This window comes from Diceros bicornis, chromosome 21, assembly GCF_020826845.1.
Source record: "Diceros bicornis minor isolate mBicDic1 chromosome 21, mDicBic1.mat.cur, whole genome shotgun sequence".
In the NCBI taxonomy this organism is placed as follows: domain Eukaryota; kingdom Metazoa; phylum Chordata; class Mammalia; order Perissodactyla; family Rhinocerotidae; genus Diceros; species Diceros bicornis.
The window spans coordinates 39,292,791-39,309,319 of NC_080760.1; the positions used below are offsets into that span (position 1 = coordinate 39,292,791).

The 16,529-nt window shown below is 40.1% G+C and overlaps 1 protein-coding gene across 2 annotated transcripts in view; it reads left to right on the forward strand.

Annotated features, from left to right (window-relative positions):
* The first annotated feature begins 4,803 nt into the window (after window positions 1-4,803).
* Window positions 4,804-16,529, forward strand: part of FAM91A1 (family with sequence similarity 91 member A1) — a 44,846-nt gene continuing 33,120 nt past the window's right edge. Inside the window, exons 1-7 of one of the 2 annotated variants that reach the window (XM_058564899.1) lie at window positions 4,804-5,087; window positions 10,203-10,287; window positions 11,570-11,721; window positions 13,385-13,442; window positions 14,153-14,220; window positions 14,798-14,911; window positions 16,153-16,243. In XM_058564899.1, the coding sequence (XP_058420882.1) occupies window positions 5,016-5,087; window positions 10,203-10,287; window positions 11,570-11,721; window positions 13,385-13,442; window positions 14,153-14,220; window positions 14,798-14,911; window positions 16,153-16,243 (640 nt within the window). In that variant the 5' untranslated portion in view covers window positions 4,804-5,015. The remainder of the gene's footprint in view (window positions 5,088-10,202; window positions 10,288-11,569; window positions 11,722-13,384; window positions 13,443-14,152; window positions 14,221-14,797; window positions 14,912-16,152; window positions 16,244-16,529) is intronic. The other variant, XM_058564897.1, reaches the window with a different exon arrangement.

The following is a 16,529-nucleotide window of genomic DNA, read 5'->3' on the forward strand; positions in this document are numbered from 1 at the left end:
TGTATTCATCCATCCGATATTTAGTGAGTGCCTTCTGAGTGTGTTCGAAGCCTGAGGACACGGCAGAGAACAAAACAGACAAAAACCCCTACCTTTGGAGTGCTTCCAGTCTAATGGGAGAGACAAATAATTTTAAAAGCTAAGTAAGTTATTAAATATATTAGATGGTAATAAGTACTACGGAGAAAAATAAGGCAGGGAGGCAGATGATGATGAAGATATGTGACAATTTGAATACGGTGGTCAGAGAAGGCTTAACTGAGAAGGTGACATTTGAGAGCTCAGATGTCATGTAACTAGTTCATTGATTCGATACATTCAATGGTATTTATGTGCCAGGCATGATTCTATGTACTGGAGATAGACTGATGACCAAGACAGGGTCCTTTCTTCTACAGAGATTATATTCTTGCTGGGGAGACAGACAACAAACAAGAAACTAAATAGAATAATATCAGACAGTGATTCCTTGCAACAAAGGAAATAAACCAAGGTAATGTGTTAGAGAGAGGAGGGGTAGAAGTGGCTAGGTTGGACAGAGTAGTTGGCAAAGTCCCTTCTAAGTGACAATGGATGGAATGAAAGGAGCCTGTTGTGCAAAGGTCTGGGGAAAAGCATTCAAAGCTGAGGGAAGAGCAAGGGCAAAAGCCAGCCACAAGGTGGGAACAAACTAGGTTATTATGTTGAGCATCAGGGGGCAATGAATTGGTTCACGGAACAGAGGAGAGCACATGCGGTATGGAAACCCATGGCCAAGATAAAGCCCAGGCAAAATTGTGAAATGGAAAATGTTTACAGTGACTTCTCCCCCATCCTTTTCTCTAGACAACACTTCCTCCTCTACAGGGGCTTCTCTGGCCTCATTTAATCCCGGAGCTCTTTCTCTTTCACACTTGCTCCCAGAAAAGTGTGTGATAGCTGGTGTATACTAAAAAACGATAAGGCTAAAAAGCTATTGTTCCTCCTAAGGGTATTTACACTTCAATCACAATGTTTTAATCATGAAATCTGATGCATCAGCTGTTTGTGTGTTGGAATATTTTATTGTTGGGGGAGTATGTTAATTTCCTATGGCTACTGTAACAAATTACTGCAGATGTAGTGGTTTAAAACAACACAAATTTATTATCTTAGGGTTCTGAAGATCAGAAGTCCAAAATGAGTTGGCAGGGCTGTGTTCCTTTTGGAGGCTCTGGGGGAGAATTCGTTTTCTCTTCCAGTTCCAAGAAGCTGCCCACGTTCTTGCCCCGTGGTCCTTCATCTGCTTCAATTGTCACATCTCCATCTCTGACTCTTGACTCTCCTGTCTCCCTCTTATAAGGACTCTGTGATTATGTTGAGCCCACTTGGATACTCCAGGATAATCTCCCCATCTCAAGATCCTTAACTTAATCACATCTGCAAAGGCTCTCTTGTCACGTAAAGAAATATATTCTCAGGTTCCAGGGATTAGGACATGGACATCTTTGGGGGACATTATTCTATCTACCACAGGGAGTAATATTCTGGGGTCTGTGAGATTAGACCACCAGACTGCTCCCTACTTTCAGGTTGCTTCTGCTCACTATTTTTGTTGGAATTTTAGGAATGCAAGTGTTCTGTAGTCTTTCTGAAGGGCAGATTGCCCAAGCCAATTGGGTAATTTACCTTAGGACGAGTTGGGAAAGCCAGATAAGATTGACTCTTGTTGCACTCATAGTTTTGAACACGGTGTTTACCTACGAGGTTAATTTGGATGGTAGCTTCTGGGACGGGGCTTCTAACACTGCAGTTTCTGACCTCTCTGGAATTTGAAAAGCAAAAGTCTACGGAAGCAGAAATAGCGGGGGCCTGAGGCAAGGACCTACAAGGATGGACATTATTGTTTACCAAAAAGGCAGGATGATTTAATGAGTGATCCCTGTGGAGCCCAAAAATGTTTTCCTTCCTCGTGTTTGAAGGAGCAGTCCTGTTCCTGAACTTCCCGGCAGAGGGGGCCAATGAGCCCTGTGGGTAAACCTATGGTCTCTTTGAACTGCTTTGTTTCCAATCTCTCAAAGACTGGTCACCTTGGGGGCAAATGAGGCAGATCAGTACTTTAATTAGCACCCTGTATTCATAAGCCAAACTCTGTTGCCAGTTCCTATTCTGAAGGGCTTGTTAGTTGGATTTTTCCCATACACGTAGCTTTGACCCATTACTATTTCGTCCTCCAAATTTCTGCTTTTCTCAGCTGAGTTAGAATCTTTTCTATTCATCCTGGTCAAATTTTCAAAGATCTGTGTCTTACTGATTTAGCAGGTGTTAAGCTCATCTCCGCTATCCTCTGTCTACTTTCATAGTTTTTGATGTGTCCACACTATACTCAGTATTTGTTGATAAAAAAGGTGAATTTAGTGGCTGTTTACCTGTTTAACTGCTATAATTAGTTAAAATAATGGTTTACAGGGATTTTAAAACTATGTTGACTTTAATTTTGGTTGTTACTTATAGTGCATTAAATTGAAGTTAGACTTTGGAAGAGTATGGGTTTTCCTACACTTAAAATTATTAAAAAATTATTTTGGGGGGCTGGCCCTGTGGGCTAGTGGTTAAGTTCAGTGTGCTCCACTTTGGGGCCCAGGTTCAGATCCCTGGGCACGGACCTACATCACTTGTCAGTGGCCACGTTGTGGTGGCGACCCACATAAGAAATAGAGGAAGACTGGTGACAGGTGTTAGCTCAGGGCAAATATTCCTCAGCAAAAAAAAAATAATAATAAAATAAAATTATTTTTTGGGAAGGAGGGATTAATGTTGTTGATTTTAAATGAACATTGGCTGAATTGGAAGAGGAGGTAGAACAGTTCAGTGAGTGAGATTTAATTCCTGAATCAGGGAATTAAAAGAATGGCTCTGGCATGAGACAGCTTTGGGCTCCAGTTTGGCTGTCACTACCACCTGTGTGTGATCTTGCGAGCAAGTCATGCAGCCCTGCCAAGTCTCAGTTCCCTCCTCTATTAAATCCAGATAGTAACATGGCATTCTTTCACAAGGTTGGGAGGAATAACTATCGCAATTCAAGGGCTTGATACATAATGGGCAGACAATCAATATTTGTTGAATAAATGTCTCATGGTCAGAGTTCTGTTAACTTTAGCTATGATGATGTCGGGGGAAGAGGGAGAATCTCCCTCCACCCTTTCCTTAAGGTTCTTATGGCTGGCCAAATAATTAACAAGACAGGTTAGCAGGAGAAAATAATACCAAGTTTAATAACATGTATACATGGGAGAAACTCAGAAATGAGCAACTCGTCTCTCTGTCTAAGCTGCTTGCTTAAGTATTGCAGCTAAAGGCAGGGAGTGTGTTGGGGGTGGGTAGTGGCCTGGGACTTCAGAGGGCAGGAGGACAATTCTTTTTGGGGTCATCTATAGATAATGTGGTCAGGGAGAGACAGAGTTTTTTGATAAAAGAGGCTTGGTGCCTTTGCTATTGTAACCTCTATCCTACATTATCTTTATAGCCATCATGATTGAAGATCTGTTCCAGGAAGGAGCCACCATGTCAAATTCTTTAGGCAGTTAGTGGAGGAGGTCAAATGTCCCTCAGAGAAAACAATCAAGGTAAAGAGATATATTTCAGGGTGGCCAAATCTTGATCTCCCACAATGACAAGGGTCTATAAACATTGGATTCAAAGCACTTAGTTATGGGCTTTTATAGTTGGATCACGTGAGACCAATACATCTATGCAAAGACAGTGTGGACCACGTTTGTTTAAATTCATCAGACATAATGGATTTCCTGCTATGCATCAGACTGGCCACCTGCTGAGGTGTGGGCTAGGATCTTATAAAAAATTCTGAGTATACATCTGTCGGTGTATAACAAAACATTATTTAAAACCATTGTTTAAAACTGAAAAATAGTTGCAAAAATACTGAACTTGTTTCTGGTCGCTACCAATAACAATGGCCATGTGTTTGCTAAGCCAGTGTAACAAATTCTGGAAGAAATTGTTCCCGAAGACCTTCTCACTAGAACTGAAATTAAGATAGGCTGGATTTCTGCCTTAAAAAAATGACTCAGAGCATTTGTACCGAGCAGAAGAAAGCAGTAACCTAGAGGCTGCATGCAAAGGGTCTTTATCTCCTAGATTCCCTTTGGGCCTCTCTCACTTGTCAGCACCAGCTATTTAAAATTTCAGCTCCCAGATTGCCTACAATTTAAGAATTTGGACCTCTGAAGTAGAGCCCAATGTTTCTCTTCTACAACATGCAGCAACTACCTGGAAGTGATGAAGGATCACCACACCTTTGCTCCACCACTCCCCCAGCCTCTCGCTCAGTTGGGGTGAAAGCTCTGACTTATAAATTCCTCCGCGAGCCTGGCCCCCGCACACCTGGCGGCGGTTGGGGGTTGCCTATGGCGGGCCCCCAGTGGGCTCCCTGCTCTCCCACTGTTCGAAGCCAGCTAGGGCCCCCTTCCCAAGTCGCTCTTCCTCAGACAACCGACTCCAGTGCCTGACAGCGGCTGCTCTTGGGCTTGCGGGGTTCACATTTTGGGGAAACTAGGTCATCCAACAACGGCAACGCAGACCCAAGCGATTATCTTAATTCACCCAGAAACTGAAAGCAGGAGCCGAAGCACACGGGCAGCGCGGCGGGTACCCAAGCCCCTTCTCTGCACCACCTCGTAGCCCCGCCCCACAACGTATAGGGGGCGGGGCCCCAGGCTAGCGCGGCGACCCGCCCCTCCGGCCTCGCGCCAGCGGGCGGAAGTGACGCATGGCCAAAGCCATTTCCGGCGGGCAGAAACTAGGAAGAAACTTGCGGCAGCTGAGGCGCGCCTGCAGCCCGTCTCCGCTGCTCCTGTGCCCCGTGGCCCGGGCCGCGCCGAGCTGTCGGGAGCCCTGGCCATGGGGCAGCCCGGGCCTTCCGCGGTGTGAGGCGCGGGGCCTCCCGCGGGCTCCCCTGACGGGCCGAGCGCGGGCAGGCGGGAGGCGTCGTTCCAGCCGCGGTCGGGCCGCCGCCGCCCGGCAGGGCCGCCGGCGTCATGAACATAGACGTGGAGTTCCACATCCGGCACAACTACCCTTGGAGCAAGTTGCCGGCCAACGTGAGGCAGGTACGGCCGGGCCCGCCCCGCCTTCACCTGCTGGCCTCGCCCGCGGGGCCGGGGCTGTCTGCTTTCGGCTGACTCCCGCCCTACCGCGCGCCAGGGGCCCGAGAAACCCGACCGCAGCCCGGGGGTGGGGAGGGGACGGCTCTGGGGCCGCAGGGGCAGGATGGGGTCGTTGCTGAAAGGGATGGAATGGTGTCCACTGGACTCACCTGGCGCCTTTGCCCGCAGCCTCCGTTCAACAAGGCACTGGGTTAGGCGCCTGCGAAACAGATTTGAAGCACGGCCCTTGACCTCCAGATTTTCACGATGATGGGAAAGGGACCAGAAAGGAATGAATGAAGACGTTACAGGGTGGTAGCAGCGCATACGTGCCTCCGTTATAGTATATGTGGGCTCACAGAGGAGGGAGTAAGAAATTGTCCAGGGAGTGACTGGAGGCTGTGTAGAGGAGGCATTTTAATTGCGCCTTCAAGGCGAGTAAGAGTTAGACAGATAAGAGGGAATAGAGATTTCTAGGGAGAGGGAAAGTCATTTTAAAAAGCTTGGACGAGTGAAACGTGTTTTGAGACTAGCAAGCGACTTAATATCCCCGGAGTTTGGGGGTGTAGATATATTGATGCATTTGGAGGTGGAGTTTTGTGAGTGCGTGGGGATTGGTAGCAGAGGAGGCTGGAAAATCAGTCAGGGCCAGATTTTGAAGGGGCTTTCCTACTTTGCTTTGTTGGATTTTATCCTTTAGACAAGATGGGTTTATTAGAGATGTTTCAGTAAGCGAGTGACATGACGTTTTGTCTGAGTTAATTCTTGAATGCTTGGGTCATTTTTACTCAGTTTAACAAGTATTTATTGAACACTGCATGCTATGCCTTGTTCTAGGTGCAGGTAATTTGCAGCAGTCAACAAGACAAAGACCCTCCCTTCATGGAGCGTACATTTTAGTAAAGAAAGATAGACAATAAACACATAAATGAATAAAATCTTAACATGGCAGGTGGTGTTAGATCTTGTGAAGGTAGTGATACGTGCTACATCTACATATAAGTTCTCTGGTCATAGATTGACCTCCCATTCTACTTGCTTGAGAGTGAAATTCGGTTTTCTGTTGGTGCTGGGCAATTATATTTGGAAAGTTTGGGATGGTGGTGGTGATGGTATGAGGATTATTACTTTGCCTCCTCTCCCAGCTTGGGGGCTCAGTTCTAGGAAATGAATAATTTAAGCTTCTGGAAATGCATCATGTGGCAGAGAAAATGCTTTCACTTTAAGATACCAAAAAACCAGAAAGTAGATAAATTTAGGGAACTGAGATTTCTTGGTTGTCAGTGGCTGCCCATGTGGCGTTTGTCTTGACCTGGAATAACAAAGCTCTAAACCTGAAGGAGGAAGTTGCTCATATTAAGCTTGAGGGAGGGCTTTGGTGGACACTTTTGTTCTTTAGGGTTTTGTGGCATATCCAAAGACAATAGGGAGAACTGACAATCCTTTTCTTTGTTTCCGTTTTTTCTCTACTCTTCCTTTCACAAAAATAAATGTAGCGTAATGGAAGAAAGATGGATGATTCGATTATGTCCAATATGAATAATTGATCTTAATTAGTATTGGCAAAAACATTTCTAAACCTTAGTCATGACTATTAAAAATAATCACAGAACAGTGTTATAATTAGGTACAAACGTGACATTAAATTTAAAATTTTTTTCTAAGATTACTTAAAGGGATAGCTGTTTTACCTTAGGATACGCTTCCACTTGTAGGTGTTGCAAAACCCATCTTTGCGAGTTGCTTCCATGGACTTTCTCTGGCCTTGCCACTGTTTCCCTAGGTCAAGCTCCACCTTGGATTATTAACTACATCAGCTTTTTATCTGTTCTCTTGCCCTCAGAACAGGACTATCCCATCCATTCTTCACACTACACTGGGGTCAGGTTTCTCAAATGTAAACCCAAAATTCTCTCGTTGTCTGTCTTCTATAGATTACTTGTAGCTTCTTTTTGAATCGCAGGTATGAACTCTTCCGGGAAGGTTTCCCTGACCTTCTAAGTCTGGATCCATTGACCCTCAGATGTGTTGCCACAGCCCCATATTTCTCACTTATGGCACTATGTGCATTTTCTGGTTCCATTACTTTTTGCTTTTTTATTTTGAGCACCTATCTCCTAGCTGACTTTTAGTAAATATGTTTGAAGTGAACGAGTGATGGTATCCGTCTGAGATTTTTTTCCAGGAGCTAAAGCTCAGTCAGTTTAAGAGTGGAGAATATTCTATGTAGGAAAAGAATTTGTTTTTGGCGTTATAGATACTAAGTACTGTGATAGAATTTCCACTAAGTTTTGATGAGTTCAATTTGGAAATGACTCATACTTCCCAGTTCTGAAAGCTGGGGGAAGTGATTTAGTTAAAAAAAAGAAAAAACGGATTTCAAGCCAATAGTTTTTTATGGATGAGATGAAATATTTTTATGTGATGTGGGCTATACTAGATTTAAAAAAATACATTAAAAAGTTGTGGAGAGGGCCATTATTTCAGGATTTTTCTGTAGTTTACCAGTATCTTGTATTCATTGTTCAAAAACAGTTCATAGTTATTTTATTTTAATGGAAATCTTATGATGAGGTTGTATATAATCCAAGAAGGGTCAATTAAAAAAAATTCGGTGTTTGTTTTTTTGGAGGAAGGGGGTGCATATTGAGATTGGCATTTGTAGGAGCAAAAGCTTTAGGAAAAATTCTTGATGCTTGTAGCATAATCTGATGCGTAATTGGTATTTTACGGCCAGTACCTATGTGGCTCCTTTGTCTCTTAGAGTTCCTTTTATATGCAGCCCAACTTCATTTGTCAGACCTGGTCAGTATTTCTGCAGGGTCAGCACTGTCTCAGAGTAAAATGACCTTTCTTTAGTTGCCTTCTGTAGTGGCAAGTGTGTTAAAATGTGAATGGTGGGAAATTGGGGTGGAAGTGGGAGAGAAGGCAAAGATCTTTGTGAACAAAGCAGTTATAGTTGATGTATGTGGGTCGTGAAGCAGAAAATCAACTTTTAATATAGTTTTCAGTTATTTGTGTGCACACGTGTGTATTGAGCAGGACCAGTCTTAATGCCTATTGCAAAGACTTAGATGTTTAACAGATACTGTGTTCTCTAATTAGCTCACAAATAACAGACCTTTACATTTTGTGTGACTGGCTTGATTTACACTTTTCTTTGTGTGAGGAAGATTAGCCCTGAGCTAACATCTGTTGCCAATCCTCCTCTTTTTGCTGAGGAAGATTGACCCTGGGCTAACATCCGTGCCCATCTTCCTCTGCTTTATATGGGATACCGCCACAGCATGGTTTGACAAGCAGTGCATAGGTCTGCGCCCTGGATCCGAACCCGCGAACCCCAGGCTGCCAAAGCGGAGCGTCCGAACTTGACTGCTACACCACTGGGCTGGCCCTTGATTTACACTTTTTATCCTGGAGTTACCAGGAATGGAGTTTGAAAGGGAGAAAATGGTTGTAAGTTACGATAAATTAAGGAACTTATTTTGAAACAGAAGAGCAAATCCTCAAATTTGGAAGTTGCTAAGATTTTAGCAAATTGTTTACTGTGCGAGTGTCTTAGTTTGTGTATGTGTTCTGTGTTCCTTGAGAAAGACACTTTTATTTGGCATTAGCTGGAGGAAACCCTTTAAAAGTTTTACAGAGAGCCTAGTATGTTGAATCCTGTAAATATCTTTAATACTGACCCTGGCTTTGGGGCCATTGAGGATGGTAGACTAGTTTCTCTAAAACTAAACTAAAGTGAGCTTTACTCCTAGTTACGTGTAATGTTAGAATGGATGAAAATAATATAAGCACATACATTGCGGCAGTAGTGTGAGTTATGGTTTAAACCTATGCTTTAAACTTACTAATCTAGATGCAAGAAGAAAGATTTTTAGTTTTCTCGCATCATGTCCCTTTTTTCTTAAAATCCTGCTCACTGGGGTTCCAGTTACGGGCCAGTTTATTTAGATGTGAGTTTCATCTGTCTTGTGAAGATTGCCTTCAGTGAAAGTGTATGTATGGATATTTATCTTGACTTTCAAAACCTCTAAGAAGTATAATAACTGAATCCTCTGATCTTTCTATCATTAGTCTCCTTAGATTCTGATTTTATTTTATAGCATGTTGGAAAGATCACAGCTAGTAATTAGAAGGAGGATAGCAGTCATATATTAAATTAAGTTTCTGGGCACACATTAAATATAATGTTGAATATAATCAGGCAGACTTACTCTTTGCTTTCCTGAGAAACCAGCTTTGAAATTAAAACGCTAAATGAGCAGCTAGAAAGTGTTCTGCCCATTAAAAACTATTTCGGAATGCTAAAGTTATCTAAATGTTTTCTAATGAAGTCATAAAGAGATGACGTTTTTAAGAAGTAATCTTATCACTTAGAGGTACATTTGAAGTGTGCATTCTCCAGAAATCTTCATTTTTTTTTTTTGTTTTGGTGAGGAGGATTGGCCCTGACTAACATCTGTGCCCATCTTCCTCCACTTTGTATGTGGAACACCACCACAGCATGGCTTGATGAGTGGTGTGTAGGTCTGTGCCCAGGATCTGAACCTGAAAACGCCAGGCTGCCAAAGCGGAGTGCGAGAGCTTAACCACTGTGCCACCGGGCTGGCCCCTGAAATCTTAATTTTTAATAATTGGAGCCCTTAGCTATAAATAATTATCAGACAGGGATCTGTCTTTAGTTGCCCTTCTTAGATTTAATACAAGAAACAATCCATCCATCCGACACACACAAATTGGGGACAGTCAGGAAGGAAACCTTTATAAGTAGAACTTAGTTTTTTGTTAACTTAAGTGAAGTTATGCCCTCAAACTACTCTTTTATTTGGTGTTAAATCCTTTAGATGATCTCAATAAATCCTTTTAGAAAGGCAGATTGAATATAAACACACTGAATTTTTGCTCTAATATTATAGAAGGAAAGTTAGTGTAATAAAATTCAAGAAAATCTTCTTTATTCAGTTCTGGAAATTAGAGATTCCAGGATAAAATTAGGTGGTATGGTTTTGAAATTTTATGGGGAAAAATACTTTAGTTTAGAAGCTATTGTAAATCTATTTGAAAAATTTTTTTTAGAGTCTTGGAAATTCACAGAGGGAGTATGAAAAGCAGGTTGTCCTGTACAGTATCCGCAATCAGTTACGGTACAGAAATAACTTAGGTAAGTAGAGACCTTTTTACATTGAGGTGGAGATGACTGTTGCTGAATTACCATTTTCGTAAATCTATCTTCTCAATACGTATTTTGTAGTACTGAAGTTATTCCATGTACAGACTTTAAGAAACTGTACACTAACCCATCCTACCTAACAACAATTTGCGTTAGCAAGTAGATTTTTCTTTCTAATTCTGATGAAAATTATTTTTTAGAGTATTGTTTATAGATTCGTTTTACCTGTAGAATATTAATCTTGATTCCGATGTCCTCTTTTTACTGTGGGCCAGAAAATATACCAGAAAAGAAGTGCATTAGTTCTTAATAATTTTTGACTTGTCTCCATAAATTTTCCAAATAATATAACTTGAATGAAAATTCTTTCTGTAATAATTGGAACAGATTTTAAACATAGTTGGTTCTATGTTTTTTTAGACTACCACCTGCCCCCCATTTTTTTTTTTTTATTGTGAGTCAGATTAGCCCTGAGCTATCATCTGTTGCCAATCCTCCTCTTTTTGCTGAGGAAGATTGGCCCTGGGCTAACATCCGTGCCCATTTTCCTCTACTTTATATGTGGGACATCTGCCACAGCATGGGTTGTTAAGTGGTGTGTAGGTCCCCACCCGGGATCTGAACCTGCGAACCCCGGGCTGCCAAAGCAGAGTGCGTGAACTTAACCACTATGCCACCAGGCCGGCCCCTTAACTCCTTTTTTTAATGTTTGCTTTTTATTTGTCAGATTCCTTTGATTAGTCTGTTCTGTTCTCCTGCTAGTCTTTCCTCCCATGTATTACTTTTAAGCATAATATTTCAGAGATTAGTTTTCTATTTAAATGTATTCCGTGAAAGTCAGAGGTCTTTTTACATTTAAAACACAAAAACCAGCAAGTGATTTTTAAAAATAGACTTGATTTCGTAGAAAACTACCATTCAGGTTGGCTCTCTTGTAAAGTAACATAGTAAGGGACTGGATGAATTATAGCTTATGTTTTGTTCCTTTTTGGAAGACATTCCATGCTTGCTTTCTTTGCTTTTTGATTTGGTAAGAATTGTTTCTCTACTTAGCTATCCTATTATACATTTTACATATATTCTCTGAAGTCTATTGCTTATAGTATAATTGTTTCTGTGTTCCAACTTCACTTATTTTATTCGTTATCTTTCAACTTATATACTTTTCTTTTTAATTAATACTGGTTTAATAAAGTATTTCTCATTGCGTTTACAATTATATGTAAGTATAAGATACCTGAAAAAAACTGGAGAATTTCCCTCTTTCCCCCAGTTAAACATGTCAAGAAAGATGAACGCAAATACTATGAGGAACTACTCAAGTACAGTCGAGATCATCTCATGCTGTACCCTTACCACTTATCGGATATTATGGTAAAGGGCCTGAGGATAACACCATTTTCATACTATAGTGGGATTATGGAGGTGAGTTTACAGTGTATGTGAACCATTAGGATGGGATGGGACCACATGTCAAGGACGCTTTGCAGATGATGACCAGCTCTGCAGCTGTCAGCCACAGTGGACGCTGTTTCTGAGTTTACAGCGTAAAAGGGACTATTGGTTACAAGTTAACGATTTTAGCCACACTTGTACAAGTAGTTGTCATTATCAGTGTTTTCAGAGTGGAAGGTATTTTTATTCTTGAAGGAGTTGTTGACACTTTGTGCTATTGTAGCATTAATCCGTCATTTATGTTAGAGTTTGTATAAAATCTATTGCTTTTACTACATGATTAAGGTTGAAAATGTGGGTGACAGAATTGAACAGCAATCTCAGAGAAACTTAATATATTTAGCTATTCACTAACTGTAGAAAGAATAAATGATGATATAGACCCAGCAGTATATAATACCTGTGTCAGAAAAGGAGAAATGTTTTAGTAGCCCTGGCTGCTCATCTTTCTGTAATTGTTAACTTGTACATGTTAGCCTTTTTCCAAAGGCAGTCGTTAGGCCTCTGTTGAATAACTTTAAATACCAGTTATATACTATTTTTAAGTGAACTTTATGTAAAGATTGGCAGTGTTTTTCTAGTATTCATTGGCTACTTAATTATATGTGAGTGCTACTCATTGGGGCTCAATAGCCACTTTAAGAGCAGAGAGGAGCCTAGAGCTGAAGAGCTGGGAGCCTGTACTAACAGTGAGTTTAGCTCCCTTTGTGATGTGGCTGCCCTTACAAGAGCTCTCTTGGCTTATCTCCTTAAGCCCCTTCTTCATGGGCACGTTTACAGTCCTCTGTCTCCTATGTCCCTGTTTTGGAGGAAATACAAAGTAAAGCTCGAGGCCTAACAGCCCAGGTTTCTGTCAGTCTCTTTCCCTAGAACCAGAGTAGCATAATGAAGGTGGCCGCTAATCAGAAAGTAGAATAGTTGTTGTTGTCTCCATGATTAAATTTCTGCTGTGGTCCACAGATTTAGGGGCGATAGCAGAGGGAGGTTTTGTCCCATTTACCGGCTTTCAGTTACATCCCTGTGTTTGGGGCTCTCTGGTTTCTTTTCTTACACCATTGGGTATAGTTTATGTGTTGAAAATGGGTCTTATCTCCACAGTAAACAGTTGGTCTATTATTGGAGGAACAGATGGAGGTGGAAGAAGCTGGATACTGAGTTTAACTCTGCTACTGATTGGGACTCCTAGGATCACAGATGACTAAGTGGTTAAAATCTTTGTTGGTAGTGCGTGTCTTAGATGCGTGTTGATGTGGCTGTGACACATTATTTAGCCTTTGCTCAAGGTAGGAGTCTAGGATCAGATATGAAGTGTGGAGAGGCTGGAACCCTGAGCTCTGATAGAGGTATTCCTTGAATAGCTTCCACAGGGCAGAGGTTACAGGGCAACTGTCTGGGATTCATAGAGTGCTATGAAAAACCCAGACCTGAAAGTCTGATCTTCAGTTACTAGGTTGAGACCATGTAGTAAGTGCCACAATGTGGCCTGCATGCTTTAGGTTGCCAAACTCTGATCTCAGTGCTTCATGTAATAATTATTGTTATTCTGTTTGGCTGTAGTAGTGTATATTTATATACATGTTTTTATCTAAGAACATTTTGCATTCAAAATTTTTAATTTTTTTCTTTTTAAAAGGACATTATGAACAGTGAGAAAAGTTATGATTCATTGCCCAATTTTACTGCTGCTGACTGTAAGTATTTAATTATGCTGACGGAGGTGACGTTTAGAGTGTTCTTTGTGCATGCATGCTATTGTGTCAGTGTTGTAACGTGTGTTTTTAACCTGAAACACTTGAAAGATGAGAACAGCAAGCAATATTATTGATGGGAATTTTATCAGGTGATACAAGTCAAGTGTGAGATTTAGTCTAACTGTCTAAGAGGAATATTTTGGAGTGGTAGAATCAGAAAACTGGGACTAGTCTATATATTCCAGAGAAGGAAGTACTTTCTGATGCTTGGGCTGTGTTGTATACTAAACGAGGGAAGAAAACTTGTGTACAGTATTTTTGCAGCATGATACACAGTTGTTACTAAAGTGATTTGCTGGCGTTTTATTATGCTTATTTTCATGAAGCATATATTTAAAACGTTACACAGTTCTGTTGTGTAAGAAGAAACTTTCGCTGAGAGGTGCACTTTGACTTCCTGAAATTGGAAGGACTTCTGCCTTTTTAAGATATCCTCATTTAGCATTGTCGAAAGTTGTCAGCTTGAATTCATCTCTCCCAGTTTTGTTTTCTTTTATATTTTGTCTGAAGAATTCCTTTTAATTTGATATCGATTGCAAACCAGTAATCAAAAGATGAACAAAAGCCAAGGGTTTTTTCCTGAAAGACTTGTAAGTGTACTGACATTACAATGTATTAAATGTTTTTAAAGGAAAGGCTCTTTCTTTCAGGTCTAAGGCTTCTTGGCATAGGAAGAAACCAGTACATTGATCTGATGAATCAGTGTAGGTCATCAAAAGTGAGTTACTCGTTTCTCTTTTTTTCTCGTTTCTTGCTGTCCTTATAACACAGTCTGATTAATTTTTTTTCAAGTGGCAGGAATAATGAATTGTAATTTCTTTGATGAAATAAAATATGCTTAATACAGAAACAATACAAAAACAACAAGTCACTATTCTCTAGGTTATAGCTTAAGTGATTATTGAATTTAAAATATTTAAGGCATAAAACATTTAGTTGGTTTTTAAGGATTAATTTTGCTCTGCTGGTCTTTTTACTTGCTCATCTACTCCCAGGATTCACCTCACAGGTGAAATGAGTATACATTTTCCAAATTTGCATTTTCACCTCCTGGGTTTCATTTTAGGTTCTGGATTGGGATCCACATTTAATGATTAGTGTTTTGAGGTAATTTATTTTGAAATAATTTGAGAATGACTTTCTCCATTCGATATATTTAGAATACTTCAGATTTTAAAACATGAAAATTTAAAAGATATTTAGCCTGTTAGAAACAGTCTTATTATATGATCAGTAAAAAAGAAATTAATAATTTTAGTTTGATGGCAAATTCTCAAATGTTTGTACCATTGCAGAAATTTTTTAGAAGGAAAACAGCCCGTGATCTTCTACCAGTGAAGCCGGTGGAAATTGCCATCGAGGCGTGGTGGGTGGTGCAGGCGGGATATATCACAGAAGATGACATAAAGGTAGATATCTTTAAAAGTTAAAATGATTTTAAAAATAAAAATCTTGTGTTTATAATTTTTAATTATAGTTCTATAATTTTTTAAAAAAAGTAACGGTTTTTCTGAGGAAAATTAAACTTAAATTCAAAATTTAAAATTATTTTTGTAAGCTAGAATGTTGGTGGGTTTCCAAGATACTCTTTAGTAATGAGGGAGACTTGACTTGCTTCATGGACGATAATCTGGGGATTTTAATTAAACAGAAGTTTCATGTAAAGTGATGTGATGCTGCAGCTGCCGACAATATTGGCTAACACTTTCTGAGCACGTGCTGTGTGCTAGTTGTGTCAGGCGCTATTCCAGGCACTTTTTATATTGTCTCATTTGATTCTCATAGCAACCCCAGAAGTGTGTATTATTTGTACCCCATTTCACATATGAGGAAAGTTAGTACTGAGAAATGAAGTAATAGCTTAAGTCCTAGTGGTAGTAAGGGCCCAGGATTTTAACCTGGGCAGTTTGCTATGGAACCTGTGCTCTTAATCAGTGCGCTGAACTGCTGTACTGACGTGGTAGGACAATGGTGTCAAGATGAAGGGAAATGATATACGCAGCGGTCAGACCACATTTGATATAAGCTGTATACATTTTAGAAGAGATGTTGATTTAAAGGAAATGGGTGGGGTGGTGGATGCAGGGGCCTAGACACCAGGTCATATCTCTGTGTGGTTGAAGGAATGGAAGTGAGTGTGTGGACTTTTTTTTGGTTTGTGTTTTATTTTACTCCAGAGCACAGATTAAATCTAATGAGTGGAAGGCTTAGAAATTTTGCTTTAGTATAAGTACTTCCTAACAGAGCTGTCAGACTGTCCTAAGGTAGTGAACTTATCACTGAAAATACTATTGCATGGAGTTTGAATAAACTTCTGATTTGAGAGATTCAGGAAGCAAGTGGATCAGATTCCAATTCAAAGAAGATGAGTAAATATTGGTGTTTATTAATGAACACTTATGATTTATCAACAAGTATTGGTATTTATAGTTATTGTTCTCTGAGTTTTGTTGGTGGCATATTTTGGCACCCTAATTGATGGTTATGTGCATAGCTTTTTTGTTTGAATTCTAGAGTGATAAATTAAAAAATATGTAGTTCATTCAACCAATGACATATAATCATTGGTTTAAACATGAGTAGGTTTGAGGAGACTTATGAATTCGTTAATTTGGACAGAACTTAATTGAAAATATTTTGATTTTCTTAGATATGCACTTTACCTGAGAAATGCGCTGTTGATAAGATCATCGATGCAGGCCCTCAGCTCTCTGGATCACTAGATTACAATGTAGTACATAGTAAGTGGTTAGTAGAAATGGTCTTTTGTCAACATAAAAACTTGTTTTAAGCCATCAACAATTAATAGCAATTTATCAATTAGGTAAGAATAGTAATACTTCCTAAAGGCATGTTATTATTTGAAATGGGACCTTAGTCCATTGTTTTCCAGTGTGGCTATAATTAGTCACATACACTAGAAATTTATACAAATGAATCATAAGAAAAATTTTGTAGTTCTGAACATATGAGGGAAACAGATTTGAAAACTTTAATAGAATTCTTATGTTTTACTTTTTTCATATA